Raw genomic sequence first — 16,906 nt, forward strand, 5'->3', positions numbered from 1 at the left:
GCTATGATGGATGCCTCCTGGAACTCCTTTACCTCATGTTTGGTGCACAGAACAACACAGATTTCAACCACAAACTTGCCCGGGCATTCTGGTTGCAAGCAACACGGAATTTAATAGTCACATGGTTGTTCAGCACATTGGCACACAGTACATTTTGATATAACGAAGCCAAAGACTGAACTCGGCAAGTTTCGAGGACTTCTACTTTGCCAGAATGGTTTATATGCAAAAAATATATTGAAATCCATGACCTCCCACTGACACACAGGCACTGGGATGCCATTGTAAAATTCAATAAATGTAAGTCCAGCCTTCATTTTCTCTTACGGTATTCAACACTTTACTGCGAGATTAGTGCAAGTAGAGTTCTGAAAGTACAATTTATTAGTTAACTGATTCGGTGTTTCTCTTTAGTGTGCCTTTACAGACGACAACCTGATGACGGTAGTGTAACAGAAACGATGGACAGACAGAAGAAGCAGTGTTCTGAACTTTCAAACGCAGTCACTTCGAAAAAGAAATGCGGGACAGATAACAGTGAAGAAGAACATGATACACCAATTTGCCTTTCCTCCCTCTTCAAGACCCAAGTCTGTTCATTGCCCGGTTTCATGCTGTTGAACCGACAACAAGAACTCCAAAAAACATTTTGTTGCCGTGGGGTACGCATCAAAATTATGTTCCTTGCAAAAGGATAGAAAGTTGGGCGAGTTGGTACGGTAACATGATCTTGGATTGTAGCACGAATTGACACGGACACAGACCAGAAGCAGACAGGACGAGCGCTCGTCCTGTCTGCTTCTAGTCTGTGTCCGTGTGTCCGTGTCACTTCGCGCTACAATCCAAGATCATGTTATGTTCCTTGCACCCATTGAGGAAACCACATGAATACAGTGCTCAATGACTGACAGGACCCCTTCCCAATGCAACACAACACTGCATATCAAGAGGAAACCAATCACTGTCGCCAACATGCCCTATCCCTGGTAGCAGATAGGCACCTCAAAAGACAGCTGCCACAAGAACTTTTCGGAAGATTGCAATAGAGGATTACAAAGCACATCTTGACAGTGTACAGTCCTTAATAGCGATGTTCCTAAACGGCAAATAGTTTCAGTCGATATCATTGCCCAGTACATGGAGAAAACATGCAGGTTCCATACCACGGCCCGTTTTACAGATGCCGCCATGTATGGGACGAAGGACAAGGGTGCAGTAGCAGTGGTATGTGACCGCTGAGGCCACGTTACCTCCACTGCATTGACCCACCCCTGCATGATGATGGAAGCCGAAGAGCTGGCCATCTGCATTAGCCATCCGCGAAGGCCAACACGCAAACAAACCATAGACGATCCTCACAGATTCCTAGCAGGCCTGTCACAACTTCCTACAGGGATGAGTCTGAAGACCTGGTGCAGAAGTCCTAGCCCAAATACTCAAGGAGGTCCCCAATGACATCACCACCCAAACCATTATCTGGATACCGGGCCACACTGGCATCACAAAGAGCCGGGCCCTGTTGACTTCAAGTATTCAGCCATCGTGAACCACCACAGCAATACCCACCACCCCATCAGTACCCGCCAGGTGGTGGGTACTTGCAATACCCACCACCCCATCGAAATCTAAAGACAGAGGATGCCACTGCCTGGTGTAGGTCTAAATAGGCACTTACACAAACCTACACATATTAAAGTGCATACACCCCACAGCCTACAGGGACGAATGCCTGTGGTGCAGGGCCACACCAACCCTATACCACCATTACATGGGAGTGCACGCTACACAGCATAGAACACCACGACATGAACACCACGAGGAAGCGATGGGAGGCACTGCTGCGCAACTCAGCCCTCGACGACCAACCCAAGCCAACGGAGCCGTGGACTAGGGGCTCCAACCATTAGCGATTATTCTTTTAATAAAGTTTATAATTCATCAGCTGTCACTGTGAATGGACTCTATCTGCAAAAACAGGTTGCTCACACCAACTGTCTGGTTGAAATTGGTTGCTGTGTGCCATTTTCATACACTGCTTCTGACATTTAGGCTTTGCGACACAGTGAAATCTGCCCAATGGCCATCATTTTACTCTTGTGTACTAGAATGGATAAAAGAGTGGCGGTGCTCTCCAAAAGCTTAAAAAGAAGGGGAGCAACCTTTCCAGCAAAAGTCTGCGCTCTCGGCTGCAGGTACAGAATATTTGGCTCAGGGGAATCTGACAAAATATTTCCTGGTGACTTATGCAAGTTTGCTTGCTGTGCTCAAGAAGTGTTGCAGAGCCTTTTTAAGATAATTTGATCAACTGCACAAGCACCTTAGCTGAAGCGCTTTAACTTCATACTTGAGTGAAAACTCTTCACGAAAGAAAAAACTAAAAGTAATGGCACTTTCTTTGAATTCTGTAGGCTTTCATCGCAGCCCACAGAAACGAATTAGATACAGTTTACTTTCGCAAATTCAACCCTGATGGGACCTACAAAATTGATTGATACCCAAATGGCCAAACTAAACATGCAAAAAATCACCAAAACACACCGCAGATTCGTTTGGAAGTAAATGCTCAATTCTAACAGCTCTTGAATTGATCGTACACCCACTTCCTGTGTGTCCAAAGTAGAAAACTAACATAAAAGCAAGATTAAGGCTCCTAAGCAAAACAGCAATTTAACGTAGCCATGGCCCATTGGTTAGGGCATCTGCTTCGGCTGAGGAAGGTGGGGGTCACCATAGGGACGAGGCACGTGTGCGGCGCTGACTGGTCAAGATTGAAGTTCGAAACCCACTGCCGGACACCCACTGGAATACAAACTGGGCAAAAGCGTCTGCCGGCCATGGGTGCTCACTTGGGAGAAGCTCTGCTAACCCCCCTGTCCCTTTCAGGAGATTAGCTTTGAACCCCGCAGCCTGCAAAGGTGGCACTTGAGTGATGCATTGGTACACTGGCGACTGTGCACATGTCCTTGAACACTGGTCCCTTCACAAGGGCCACAGCTCTAGTGCTTATACAAGGCGCCAACTGTCCTCATACAGTACATGCACTCCCCTGCCCCATGGTACACGTACAGCCCACACTGTCGCAAGTTGTTCTGAAGAATGTCTGGCCGTGGTCTTGAGCCATGCTACGTGTCGGCCAACTCAATAGCAGGAACCCATAAAAAAACACGTCTTCCTAATGCCAAGTTGGCAGCATGGGACCACCAGTCTCTTTTTTTTGAGACTTGTGTGGTGTTTTGTTCACCTAGGTTCTTGCTCAGGAGGCATAGCGGTCTGTATGAATCTACCCCGAGCGATGCACCTCCGTAGAGCCGGACGCCTGGCCGGGGGTTGCCTGCGCCCGCCTTATAAACCATGGGGTACTTACCCATTATCAAATATCTAACCGTACACCTCCCGCAGTCGAGCTAGGCATCACACTCTCAAGACCTTGGTTGCTCAACTACTCGCCCAATTTGCCATATTAATAAAGTATAACACGTACCCGATTTTTTTAGCGAGAAAAATTGGCAATGGCCCAATACCTGTTGCACAATGACAGCCGAAGTCAGCTTTGCCACAATTTTTTTGAAGTCGGCTTTGCCGCAGCACATCAGTGTTATGTGCCAAAACATACAAACACCCCAAAGACAGTTTTGGTTTTGTATCCATCTGCACCGCACCAGCTGCAATTACTGGCCCAGGCAATTTCTGGGCCAATTTTCTCGACATAAAGAAAGCACATTAGAATCGGGTAAATACCATAATCAGACACGGTGAGCTATGGTTATTGCTTTAAATACTTCTTAGGGCAGGTCGAAAATTGGCGTTTTCAATGACGTTTGCTAAACACATTCACTGTCAACTAAGCTCTGCAAAGACAGACACTGCCAATAAAAGGATTGCTATTGGGGCACCATAGAGGTGGGGCACAGGCATGCTGGCTGGTCAAGGAACGAAATAACAAAAGTTTGGGCCCGTAGAAATGCGCAGGCACTGGTCGGGACCTTTGATCAGGATTGAATTAACCAAAATATCGAATAAACTGAAGTCAAACTAAAGGAAGTCGACTGCACAATGCAACCTATTCAGAAAAAAATTCAGGGATTTTTGAATGTGCTCCAAACACGCTCCATTTGTTTTGACTACTTGCACAATTAGGCACGCACATTTACCGAGCCACTAAAGTAACTGGTATACAGCCAAATCCATTTTGTCTATAATTTATATACATACTCTTCCTCGAAATTTGGCTCAAGTTATGCAACACTCCCTGTATATATAAAGTGCCAATTATAAACTTTATCACAGATCCTTACCGATAGGGATAGTACAAATAACTGAACACTGTCCACTCTGTGACCCGCATGAGAGGTAGAAAAAATGAGAAAAAGCTGTGCAGTCATAGTGTGCATTTCCAGAAGCCAGAAACGAGAAACATAAAACATTGTGCAGTAACACTGGTAATGGCTATTAGCCACAAATCTACAGTGGAGCCGTGACAGAAAGGTGAGAACATGACAAAGGTTGCAGAAAGGGCCCTCTCAAAGGAAAACGTTAAGTAGCAACCAAAACAGGAGCAGAAGCTGGTGCAACAAAGACTGACACCCATGGTGATGGCACCACAGTGAAAATGATGGCACAATGGCTCTTAATAGTCTCAACCTTGCAGGTGAAACCAGGCGGGGATGAACAGTTCTTTTTTGATGATGTCTTCTACAAGAAATAAAGACATAAACACTACACTACGAGTAATAAAAGGAAAACATTAATTGTAGGGTTTCTGGTGCTAAAACCACAATCTGAATATGACGCTGTAGTGGGGGGCTCCGGATTAATTTTGACCACCAGTTTTGTTAATGTGTCCTCAAATGCATGGCACATGAGCGTTTTTGCATTCCACCCTTATCACAATGCAGCTGCTGGATAAAACCTCCAATATTTTGCTTTTCACTTTTGTTAACAATTATCACTGTAGAAAACATCTGCGGAAACATCTCATACGAGACTTGGATAGTAGCTTTGCAACTTTGCCCACCATAGCATTCGTGGCTGGTGTATTCTTGTTGTTGTTGTTGTTGTTTTATTTCTATTCTTGCCATACAAATTATCAGACACTGACTGAACCCATAGCCAGAGGCTAGTGTGGGGTTCAGATACAAAAATACACGATGGCAATGACACAACACTTGTGTAAAATAGAAAGCCCAAAATCACGGCGAAAGACCAGAGTACACTATACAATGAGGAGAAAATAATACAATATGCATTTTACAGGAGAATGAATAAAGATCTGTAGTGAACAACACTGTACAACAAACACAAACCGCGAACGACTGTCACATAGATCAAATAAGGCTCAAAAAGTATGTTCTTAATGCTTTATTAGTTTCGTGGGACTGTTTTATTTCTGGGGGTAAAGCATTCCAAACCTTGGCTCCTGAAAACTGCACCAATCTTTCACTGTAGATGTTATTATTCGGTGGCAGATTAAAGTTACTATGTGTGAGGTTTCTCGTGAGTCGAGAAGGAGAGCGAAACAGGGAGGCATTGAAAGGTTGGTTATATTTTACTATGTTGTTTACACACAGCGCTATCTTTAAAGACCGCAAAAGATCGAAAGGAAGGATATTTAATAACTGGAAAATTGGTTTACTTGGTTCAGTATACTTGCTTTGTGTTATAATTCGGACAGCCCGTTTTTGTAATCGCCGGATAGGATCAAGGTAAGTGTTGTATGTTAAACCCCATGATTCTACACAGTATGTTAGATGACTGTTAATAAGGGTAAAATAAAGGGTACGCAGTGTATGTGTGTTAAAATAATCACGGGCCTGTAATAAGGCATAACAGCCAGAAGCCAACTTTGAACAGACTGCGCTAATCTGATTTTTCCAGTGAAGATGTTCATCTAGAATGACACCAAGATACTTAAATGAGTGTGTTCGCTCTAGTGAGTGGCCGTTAATGAAAATGTCAATTTGGAAGCTGTCAATGACTTTTGCTCGTGAACTAAATACCATATATTTGGTTTTGCTTGAATTAATCGTTAGCTTGTTGGTAAAAAACCAGCGTGTAATTTTTTTCAATTCAGCGTTTGTCTTTGCTTCTAGATCCTCATGGTTGTCTGCTGTCACTATGATCGCAGTGTCATCAGCATACATTAAAATATCACAGCAACTTAGGACCTTCGGCAAATCATTCAAGTATAACGAAAATAACATGGGCCCTAAAACGGATCCTTGAGGAACCCCGGTCTGTAAATATTTAAGTGATGATATGATGTTATTGATAACTACAGCTTGTTGACGGTTTTCGATGTAACTGGAAAGTAAGCTGTAGGCTTCACCGCGAAATCCATAGTGGTTTAATTTGTTGAGCATAATAGCGTGATCCACAGTATCAAACGCTTTCTTTAAATCAACAAATACAACAGCGGTCAGTTTGTTTTCATGTAATGCTGTGTTAATTAATTGAGTCAGGCTTAGGACTGCAGATGCCGTTGAATGATGTTTTCGAAATCCATGTTGCTGTTGACAGAGTAGGTTATATTTTTCTAAGAATTTGCAAATATTACTGGATAAAATCTTTTCGTAAATATTAATAACACTTAGGACAGAAATGGGTCTGTAGCTTGACGGGTTGGATCGGTCTCCATCTTTGTATACTGGGACAACTTTGGCAATCTTTAGTACAGAGGGGTACTTTGCACATTTTAATGAATGATTAAAAAGTTTGCATAAGATGGGGACCAAGATATCAGTGTTTTCCTTAAGTATGCGTGGGTAAATACCGTCCAGTCCGGCAGATTTATTGCCTGGTAAGCTGAGAATAATGGATGTAATTTCCTGGGGTTCGATTTCAAACATTACAAAAGTATTGAGAACTGTATTGGATGCAGCATTTTGCTGTGATTCGGGAAGTTGAGCAGCTAATGATGGGCCGATATTGGTGAAAAAGGAATTAAATCTTTCTGTAGTATTGTGATCTATTTCTTCTGGGAGAACACGGCGGAAACTGGCTTTGCCAGCAACTTCGTTTATTATTTTCCAGACCTTTTGTGAATTGCCAGAAGCCTGTTCAACGAGACGCATGTAATATGCTTTTTTTCGTGCCCTCATCATCGACACGGATCTATTGCGCAGATTCTTAAATTGTTTGGAATAGTAAACATTATCCTTGTGTTGCTTCCACTTACGGTACCATTGCACAAGCCAAAACATACCAGCTTGGCGTTCCTATGTCTTGGGCCATGCTGGTGGCATAGGAAAAAACTTTAAAGGCTTGTCAAAGCAAATAAGCCAGCCTGGCTGCTTAATGGAAATTTGATTGCAATGTCCCATATATAAGCTCTAAGTAATAAGACCAAGAGAGTTTAGCCATGATGATTGCGGAAAAGCAGGTTTTAGCTCCGTTCCAGCCAACATCATGGGTTGCATCAAAAATGATTCCCCACTCATTGCATGCTATAGCATTCTCACATAACAGCACCAGGATTCATTGCATGCCTTAGCACAGTGAAGCCACTTGCATTAAGATGACAGCAAGGTAATTGGCACAAAATTGCCTTAACACCCGTTTAGGCTAATGTCATTAGGTGCGACCATAACCAAAAATACTTTTGCGTGTCAAGATGCTCCAAGCTTGCCCAACATTCAGGCTACGTTCACACTTTGTGTCAAAGTGGGTGAAAGCTGAAAAATAACACAGAAATCCACCTGCTTTTCCGCCTAAGCGGATGGAAAACTAGGTAGCAAGCTGAATTGCTCTCAGACTGAAAAGCTAAATGTTGTTACAGATTGTTGGGAGCTGCGTTGGCATGTAAACACAGAACATGGTGCCCAAAGTGTTAGTGGTGATGTTAGCGATGATGTTATCGACGCAATGAAAAATTACTCTGTGCTATGCGATAAAACTCACAGCCTCTATTCTACAAGAACATCTTCCACAAGAGCCAGATTTGGATGAACCTTTCTGAGGAGGTGGGGATTAGCAAAAGGTGCAACAGCAAAGTGTTACCATGTCCTAACTTCTCATGCTTTTACATAGCCAGGTGAATCTATCACCACTTCTCTCGGAGCACCCACTTCTTAAGCTGTTCCTTGTGCATCTCCAGAAAAAAAAACAGGTTAAGTGGATTAAAACTATTTATTCATCAGTTAAAGTCTATGGCCAAAGTTGGATGCAATACTTCTATACGAGGGGGTACTCAAAAGTGACTGGAATTCTTTTTAAAAAGCTATGTAATTATTTTTTACAAAACAACCTTGTCACCTTCAAAGTACTCTCCATTATACTTAATACATTTGTCCAATCTGCAATTCCATTCTTCGAAATATTTTTCAAGCTCGTCTGTTTTGATGGCTGATAGCTGCTTTCTCATGTCTTCCTTCACCTCTTCTACGTCGCCAAATCAGATCGTTCATGCTCTTCTTCTTCATTCGAAGAAAAAAAAAGAACAGGTTGCAAGGAGCGCCAGGCCAGATAGGTAAGGGGCGTGGGGAAAGGGAGTCGTGCTATTTTTTGCCAAAAACTGGCGCACTCAGATGGCTCTGTGAGCTGGTGCATTGTCGTGGTAGAAAAACCAGTCCCTCAACTTCAACAAACCCGGCCTTTTTTTGTTGCACACTGTTATGCAATCTGTTCAGCACTTTTAAACAAAAAGCTTGATTAACAGTCTGTCTCGGTGGAACGAACTCTGAATGCACTATCCCCTTCACAACAAAAAAACAAATGAGTATGGTCTTGATGTTCGACTCCACTTGGCATGCTTCTTCTGGGCGAGGTGACAATGGTGTCGTTCAGTGGCTCGATTATGTTCGGTTTCTTGGGTCATATGAATAGCATCATGTCCCATGAACAGTAACCTTGGAAAAAAAGTCTGGGTCGCTTTGGTGCTGTTCTTTCAAAGCACGGCATGCTCCCACTGAACAATCTTTTTGCTTGTCTGTCAAAATTTGAGGTACAAATTTCGCGGCGACCATTTTCATTCCCAAATCTCCCACTAAATTTCACTGTACCCAGCTCCAAGGTATGCCGGACAACTTCTCCAACTCTTCAACGGTGCATTGTCGGTCTTCAAGCACAAGTGCAGAACATTTCTCGACATTTTATCCCTTTGTGAAGTTGACGGATGTTCGGGGCAAGGTTTGTCATGAATCGACATTTCCCTTTTTTTTTTGAACCAAGAAAAGCCCTCGTACACTTCAGTTTTTCCAATAGCACCTTCCCTACAAGCAGTGTTTACCATTCCAGCAGTTTGTGTGGCATTTTTCCCAAGCAAAAAACTAAATTTCACAGCAACACACTCTTCACTTATATCAGCCACGAGAAAAAATGGTGTGCGCAAAACTGATTTCACAGAAAAACTCACTGTACCCGAAGAAATTGTTCGTGGGAGAAGCCGCCGGGTGCAATGAGCTCGAAACAAGTTGCGCTACGCTCAACCAGCGGGAGAAATGCGTACTACGATAGGTCCATCCAGTGCGGCACTACTCTGGTTTCTTTTGGATAACCCCTCTTAGATGACCCATGGATAAATGAATGAACTCATTGCTTGAAATGGCATAGTGACAAGCATAACCTTGCGGACAAGTGCACTCACTGTAGGTAGTCTTGGCGAAAGTGGTGGCAAAACAAATGTGAACATCTTGGACACGTACGGAAATAAATTTCTGCCCACTTTGGCGCTCTCTTTTTGCTTCCCAAGTGTGAATGAAGCCTCAGTGACAAGTCAAGAGCACAGGAAAGATTCACACAAAAGGGTACTGCATGGTTTCTCCACTCCTTCAAAAAGCCAGTCCAATGAATTGATCTCCTTAGAGGGAAACTAAAGTGCAACACTGAATCAGATAAGATGAATGTAATTCCTTCAAACATACTGTCACTCATTTCATGAAGTTCACTTACTGGTCAAAATGAGGACGGAACTTCCCTTTTTTGAATTTCACACTTGAACCTCAGGGCCGGTATGTCAGTGCGATTTATCCAATTCCAAACTGCCTTCCTGTATTAAAGTGCTTCTCGCGCTGGAACAGTTCTTGAAGCTTGGTAGACGGAGTTTTTCATTCCTTCAGAATGCAACATAGTCATTTGCCGGTGGACAGTTAAATGGGCCGGATAACATTAAGATCCGTGACGTAACAGGGAACTGACACAGAATGAGGCATCGTTACCAGTCTTTCGTTTTTGCATCTGTTTTGGCTTGCCGGACTTTCTACTACATTAAGAGTGCCCTTTAAAAAAGTAATGCACCACCGATTATGATACTTCCTAATGCAAAATTTGAGCACAGCTCTATATACGTGTCTTCATTTCCCGACATATTGGCTGGCGTGGACAATCGGTCTCGTGCGGCACGTTGCAAATGGAGTGAAGTGTGGTGCCACTGCCTGGCTAATCTGGAGATCGCGAGAGCCAGCATGTGGGGCCAGCGCGGGGGTGACACATGGGCGCAATTCATAGAAGCCTCTGCCAACAAAGCTCCCAGACGACGCGTGCTACTCTGGCACCGTCTTGTAGCCACCGTCGCCGCATTACGCTTTTCTCACGCTTTCGCCATACCTTCCTCTCCTTTCCACCTCATAGTTCCACTGCACCCTCCTCTCTGCCTTCCTCCTTGCGTCTCTTCTCTCTTGCCACTTATTTCATCCCCCGCCACACGGCGTGTTCACTTTCACCTTTCGCTGTGCTCGTTCACTCTGTTATACCGGGAACGCCGACGCTTGTCGCAGGAACTGTAGTTTAAGAGCTGTGCTCTAAAAATTAATTCTGGGGTTTACGTGCCAGAACCACGATCCGATTATGAAATGAGCCATAGTGGGGGCTCTGGATTAATTATGACCACCTAGGGTTCTCTCATTCATTACTGGCTCGCTTACAAGACGAGTGGGTGCAAACCCACATGCACATGCTAATTGGTATAAATTGAAATGTGAGCAGGAAATAACGGACACCACCATCTATTAGATAAAATTACATTATCAAGAGCACCCCTTATGATGGGCACAAGTGAAAGAAAACAAGAGACACACTGATCATCGTTACGACCAGGGCAAGCAACATTTGCCAAATTTGCAATCCTAATAAGAGTAATTACATGTAAGTGTGACTTGTAATCCCAATGTAATCAGTTTCTATGCATAAATCAGTGCCAAGTGTACATGTAGGAGCCAGAACTAAGCTGCCATTACAAATTCAGGTGAACCAGGAAACAGAACACACCGAAGTCATATTGGAGTTGTTCGTGTTTGATTTCATACTGACAGTACGTACTTGCTCAAACATGCATTCATTTGCTGCTACATTCTTGTCCAGCCACTGAATACCATGCAGTTACCGCAACAGCTTAATAGTACACTCTAAAAAAAGTTTACGCCTTTGAGGGCGTATCGTACCTCCAAATGATGGTTCTCATCTGTCTTAAGTTTATTTTCTTTGAAGCTCCGCGCTCACTACTCTCCTGTAAAATATGCGATGTCATGCTGATAATGCACATGCTGTTTGTGGCCTGGAAGCGTGCAGCATTACAGGAAAGGCATTCAGGATAGAGGATGATTATTGTTTGGGAACAAGATAAGCCTGAAAGGTGCTAACATTTCTTAAGGCACTGTCCCGACTGTGCGTCCCACACAGTACAGCAAAATTAGTTTGGTGCTTCCTAGTTAGATAGGGTTACATTTAGAAGGTATGTTTCACAGAATGTGGTTCCCAAGCTCTACATGTCAGCAGGAAGTAAAACAAAACTTTTGCTCAAGCTTCTTCAGGCGTCTAGGTATTGCTAGAGAATCATAGCAGAGACCCTTTTTTTCTACCTGTCTGAGAGTAATCACGAGAAAAGCCAAATACAAGGACAAAAGATAAGATTGGTGACCACATGCTCAAAGACCCAAATAGGCTGTTCCACAAGCAAGGAGAAAGCAGAACAGAGAGCAATGTTATGAAATGGTAAGCATTCACCACAGCCCCGCAGAAAATGGGACACCAAAAATGAAATGTTCCTTTTATTAACAAACGTATGTGAAGTTCCATGCACTGCAAGCAAAGCCTCTGAATGGAAGGAATATTGTGTTCCTTATAGAACTTCAAATTCTTCTGCATGGCCTTGTAAATAGTAAATGTGATCAGAGCAATCACAACACCCTTCTAAGTAGCTAAATTGCAGTCATTCTTTGCTGCCACGTTTTTAACTGCTGTTGTAAAAATTAGCACACCAGAGTATGCATTCTCCTCTGAAACTATTTAGAGCTAATTAATGACACTGACTGGCAGTGAATAACAATGTTGCAAGGGCAAGGTAACAGTTAATACCGGGTTGGTACACTCCTTCAAGCAAGCAGTGGATTTGGGAAGGTCATTATGTCAGAATGGCCATCCAACACAGAGAACACGAAGCCACACATTCTATCACAGAGCACGAATAATTAGTTTCACACATTGTCAGGCACCTTGCAAGTATCACAGCTGGCTTCAATCCGATCAAGACAACTGCTGCAGTAAGCGCACCAATCATATCCTGGTCCATGGTAGTCCAATCACGGAGCTGACAGTTACGCTAGTTGCGTCAAAATCCACGTTGCAAGAAGTCACAGGTTACATAGGAAAATATCACAGGCTGAGACAAGGCTTATACAGCTTATTGTACTTATACTATGCCTGCCCAGTTGAGGAAACCTAGGGCTGGGGGAAAATTTTAGTTAGAGAGTGGACCTCACCCAGATTTTGGTTGCTGTATATACAACAGCAAGTCACTGGCTCCACTGTTTGCATTGGTATTGGACAGGCATTGTACAGAATACAGAAAGCTATGGGAGAGGCTAGAGTTTTGCCTTTACAATATATCACAGTCACCTTCCATTAAGACAAACTACAAAGAATAACTTGCAGCAAAGGTAGTCTCGCAATTTCCCTCAACGGCTGTAAATATCTGTGTGTGTGTGGGTGGAGAGTGAGGAGAGGGGGGGGGGGGGCAAAGCACAACAGCAGCAACAGTAGCGGCAATAGGCGTATCACACGTATTGCTGCAGGAGGGAGAGGTGGAAGTAAAGCACCTCAATGGTTCCAGTCCACACAAATACCCTTAGACATAATAATGGAACTGGTGTTTGCAATGACCTCAGCTTGCCACAGCAGAGCTAAACGGCTAAACAATTACCGGTAGTGAGAAAAAGCATATTATGAAAAGTAAAGGACCATCGCAGTCAAAGAGCACCTTTTCGTTGCATTGTGACAATGGCTCATACTCCGCTGACATTACATCGAGCACTGAACTTCACTAAGATGACTGTCCCTTCCCACTCCATTTTCAAAGTAAATGGTCGCTCTTTTACCGATGTTGCTTTTCACAGAACCAAAAAATGGCACAAAGCCTCAACCCGTTGAGCCCACCTTCACTCGACTAAACTTTTTTCATTTGGTTGCGCATGTGCTTAATTTGCACAAAAGCAAGAGAGAAACACAGCAAAATCCTTAATCTTTGGTATCACTTCAGGGAGAACTGCCTTCGCGCAGGATGCAATACTTTGACCACGATGACACGAGACTAAGTGCGGCAGACAGATACCTAGAGTGTCTTCCTATGTCTTCTGGGACAACTGGGCACGCAGACAACGAATTCATGAGATTGAGCTCCTCCTTCAGTTCTGTGATACACTGGTTGTCGGTTTGTTGCAGATCCTGGTCTCCCCACAGTGGACACGAAAGGCCAGCCTCTGGCTCTACTTCAGACACCCCGTGACCACCACCTGGCATAGCGTCATGGGGGAGCAGGAAAGCAGCACCTTCGAGTGCATACTGCGACAACACTTTGCACGCGTGGTCGCTGACCAGCGAACTGTGGTCAGTGAAAGATGAAACCAGCCCCTGCCCACTTGCTGCATATAAATCACTGTGAGATGGCAAAATTCTGTAGCTGCCCGGGGGATACATCATGGGCTGAGCTCTCGCAACCAGATTTGCGGTCTGGGTCTCTGGTGACAGTGGCGAAACCATGACGGTAGCTGGGCGGTGCATGTAATCAACTCTCGAGGCCTGTTTGACCTCGGCCATATCAGCTGGAGGTCGTGGAGATGATGAGGATGGTATATAAGGTGTCGCATTGCTCACCACTGCAGATGAGGTGCCAGAAGCCACCATGTTCTTCTGCTGCTGCTTTGCCCGCGCGTTTCTGAGGTTTCCTGGCTTTCTTTCATAGACATGTTTCTGAAGGTGCGAATTCTGGTTTACCGAAGATGAAAGTGGGGGCACAAATGCATTGCCGAGCTCCGCCTCGGACAGGGTGCAATAACCCAACAAAGATGAACTACTCACTGGGCTGCACATAGGCTTTGCCTTGCCTTTTGCCTTGCCTTTCACCTTGCCTTTTGCCTTGCATTTCGAGGCCCGTTTTACTTTGGGTGCACCAGCATTGTGCAGCGGTGAAGGTGCTGAATGCGGCACCTCCTTTGGCATTGCAGATAAGGTTGAAGCAGCAGCTGCTTCCTGGGCTGATGACACAGGTGCTGTATCAAGCTTCCTTCCAGGAACAGAAGATGTGGAAGCAGCCACCACTGTTTGAGCAGGTAATGGAGATGCTGAACTGGGTTGCCCTCCTGGCACAGCTGACATGGAGACAGCAGCAGCAGCCGTTATGTTACGTTGCCGCGGCTTTCCTCTCATTTTCGTGTGCACACTCAGAGAACCGAGGTAGTGCTGCGGCTGTGGGTGGTCCTTCAAGTGGTCCTGGAGCAGGTAGGAGCGCGTAAATGTGTTAGGGCAGAGGTGGCACTGGTATGGTCGCTCGCCCGTGTGGCACATCAAGTGCCGCTCGAGGACGCTGTTGCGGCCAAACCTGCGCTGGCAGATGGGGCAGTGGTAGGGCCGGTCGCCACTGTGCAACCGCTCGTGGCGCAGCTGGTCAGCATGGCCAACAAAGCGGCGGGGGCATACGCGACACTTGAATGGCCGCTCACCCGTGTGCCGGCGCCGGTGGCTGGTCAGGTCGGCACGGAAGTAGAAGCTCTGGGGGCACAGGTCACACTGATGCTGACGCACGCCCGTGTGCCGGAGAAGGTGCTCCGTGAGAGTTTGCCTGCAGTGATGAAAGACACGGTGCGGTATTCTCAGCAATCGCTTTAGGGGATACAATCGATTTCACAAGATTTTTCATGCGTGTGTATATGGCCAACAATATTTCTGGTGCGGTGCCAAGCTCCCCACCTTGTCTGGTGCCATATAATGTGAAATCTTATGAAAAAGATTGTATCGTAAAAACATTATCACTTGAGAATAACACCTATGGTGCCAAGCACTGTCGCATTATAGTCATAACCTTTAGAGGTGAGGCAGCAAGATCGCAGCATTTAGACAGCGAAATGCAAATCGTCATTATTAGTTAAAATGAACCATATAAGTGCTGCAGAAAAGTATTTCTTATCCCCAAGCTTTCTTCTTCTTTATATTGCAAAAAGGTTGGACCTGACTCATCTATGTGTCCATTACATATGTCAATGGCAGTAACGAGCTGTGCATATCAACGCTATTTTAATGTCCTGGTGAGATCCTTCTTTGGCTGATAGATGGCATACAGGCTATCCATTATTATTTTTCATTCATGCTCTATAGTAGGGATTTCTGATCACACAATGCCCCATTTCTTTTGAAAGTGCGGCTTCATGAAAACTGATTGCAGAATTCGGAATACTTAGTGCTGAATGAAAGCATCGAGTGTAGTGACAGTGTCTTCAATGAGACAGACATCATCAGCGAGCTATATGTCACCAATAGTGATGACAGTTTTTAGACAGCCCAGTGGCAGACAAAGTTAGATGGATGAATGCCTCCGATGGTGTCACTTTGTTTTATGTTTATGGGATATCTTGCTTTTTAATATAACACGTTTTCAGGAGTCAGTTTTGGTTTCACTACCCAGGAAGTGTCGTGATGCAGAAGGTGGTCATGTGGGAACAGGCCATCGTGTTTTGGCACTCGCTCCAGCTTCATCGGTCGCCTGCTACGCTGTTACACACAGCTGAGTCACGGGTAACATCATCTTAGGTGACTAAGCCGGAGAGACTGCCTAAACATCACGACGTCCTGCTTCTGTGTGGCCACTTTCTGGGTCACAATCTCACAACACATACACTTCCTGGAAGTAAAACAAAACGTGGTTCCTAAAAAGCTATTAAATTAATTTAATTACAACATTCTGTTACTTGCCAGCATTCTTTCTAGGATTTCAAGGCACAGAACCCTCATTTAATGCAAAAAAATATATGTATATAATTTCGCTTGCAATGTGAAGCTGTGACTAGATAGCTGGCAAAATGTAATGTGCACTAAGCATTACAATGCCTTGTGCAGTGTTTGCCGGAGCAAACGTTCACAGCTGCATGCTTGCAATCTCCTTTTGAGAAGTAAACAAAGTGGGAGTCGCATTCACTTGACGAAACTGCTCTTCCCAGTGTTCCAAGTGGAAAGAAGTGGGGAAAATTAAAATCCAAATATGCCACAATAGTAGTCCAATAAATAGGGTGACGATGATAACCAAATGCTCATGCCTGCACGCTCTCACACAGCATCGCTTGGAAGCCATTACCTCCTGGAACAAGAGTTAGCTCAGGCTTACAAGCAAGCGTCGCTCACCGATAGTGCACCACTGGTGGCGCTTCACCGATGTTTCCTGGACTTCATTGTTTCTTTTTTCATTTACCTTCTTGTCAACTTTCACACTTTTCCTCCCTGTTATTTACGTCCTCAACATTCAAAATAAAAACTTGAAAAGAACTGCTTTCTTTTTTTCTGAAATGCTTCTATAGGCAGCCACATGTACACAGCAAAATCTTAATCTGATGCCAGTTGCTGCGTTCCACTGTCTAAGGCTATCAGCAGTGGAACAGCCATTTGACCTCTCAGAGCAGATCTCGGCACACAAAAAGAGCCGATTTGACAAGGC

At 44.5% G+C, this 16,906-nt stretch overlaps 1 protein-coding gene across 1 annotated transcript in view; it reads right to left on the minus strand.

Moving 5' to 3' along the window:
- LOC126530668 (uncharacterized) overlaps positions 1–16,906 on the minus strand; it is a 58,799-nt gene that overhangs the window by 13,930 nt on the left and 27,963 nt on the right. Inside the window, exon 3 of the mRNA XM_055070714.2 lies at positions 13,538–15,043. Coding sequence (XP_054926689.2) covers positions 13,538–15,043 — 1,506 coding nt within the window. The remainder of the gene's footprint in view (positions 1–13,537; positions 15,044–16,906) is intronic.

The sequence above is a fragment of the Dermacentor andersoni genome, chromosome 4 (genome assembly GCF_023375885.2).
Source record: "Dermacentor andersoni chromosome 4, qqDerAnde1_hic_scaffold, whole genome shotgun sequence".
In the NCBI taxonomy this organism is placed as follows: Eukaryota; Metazoa; Arthropoda; class Arachnida; order Ixodida; family Ixodidae; genus Dermacentor; species Dermacentor andersoni.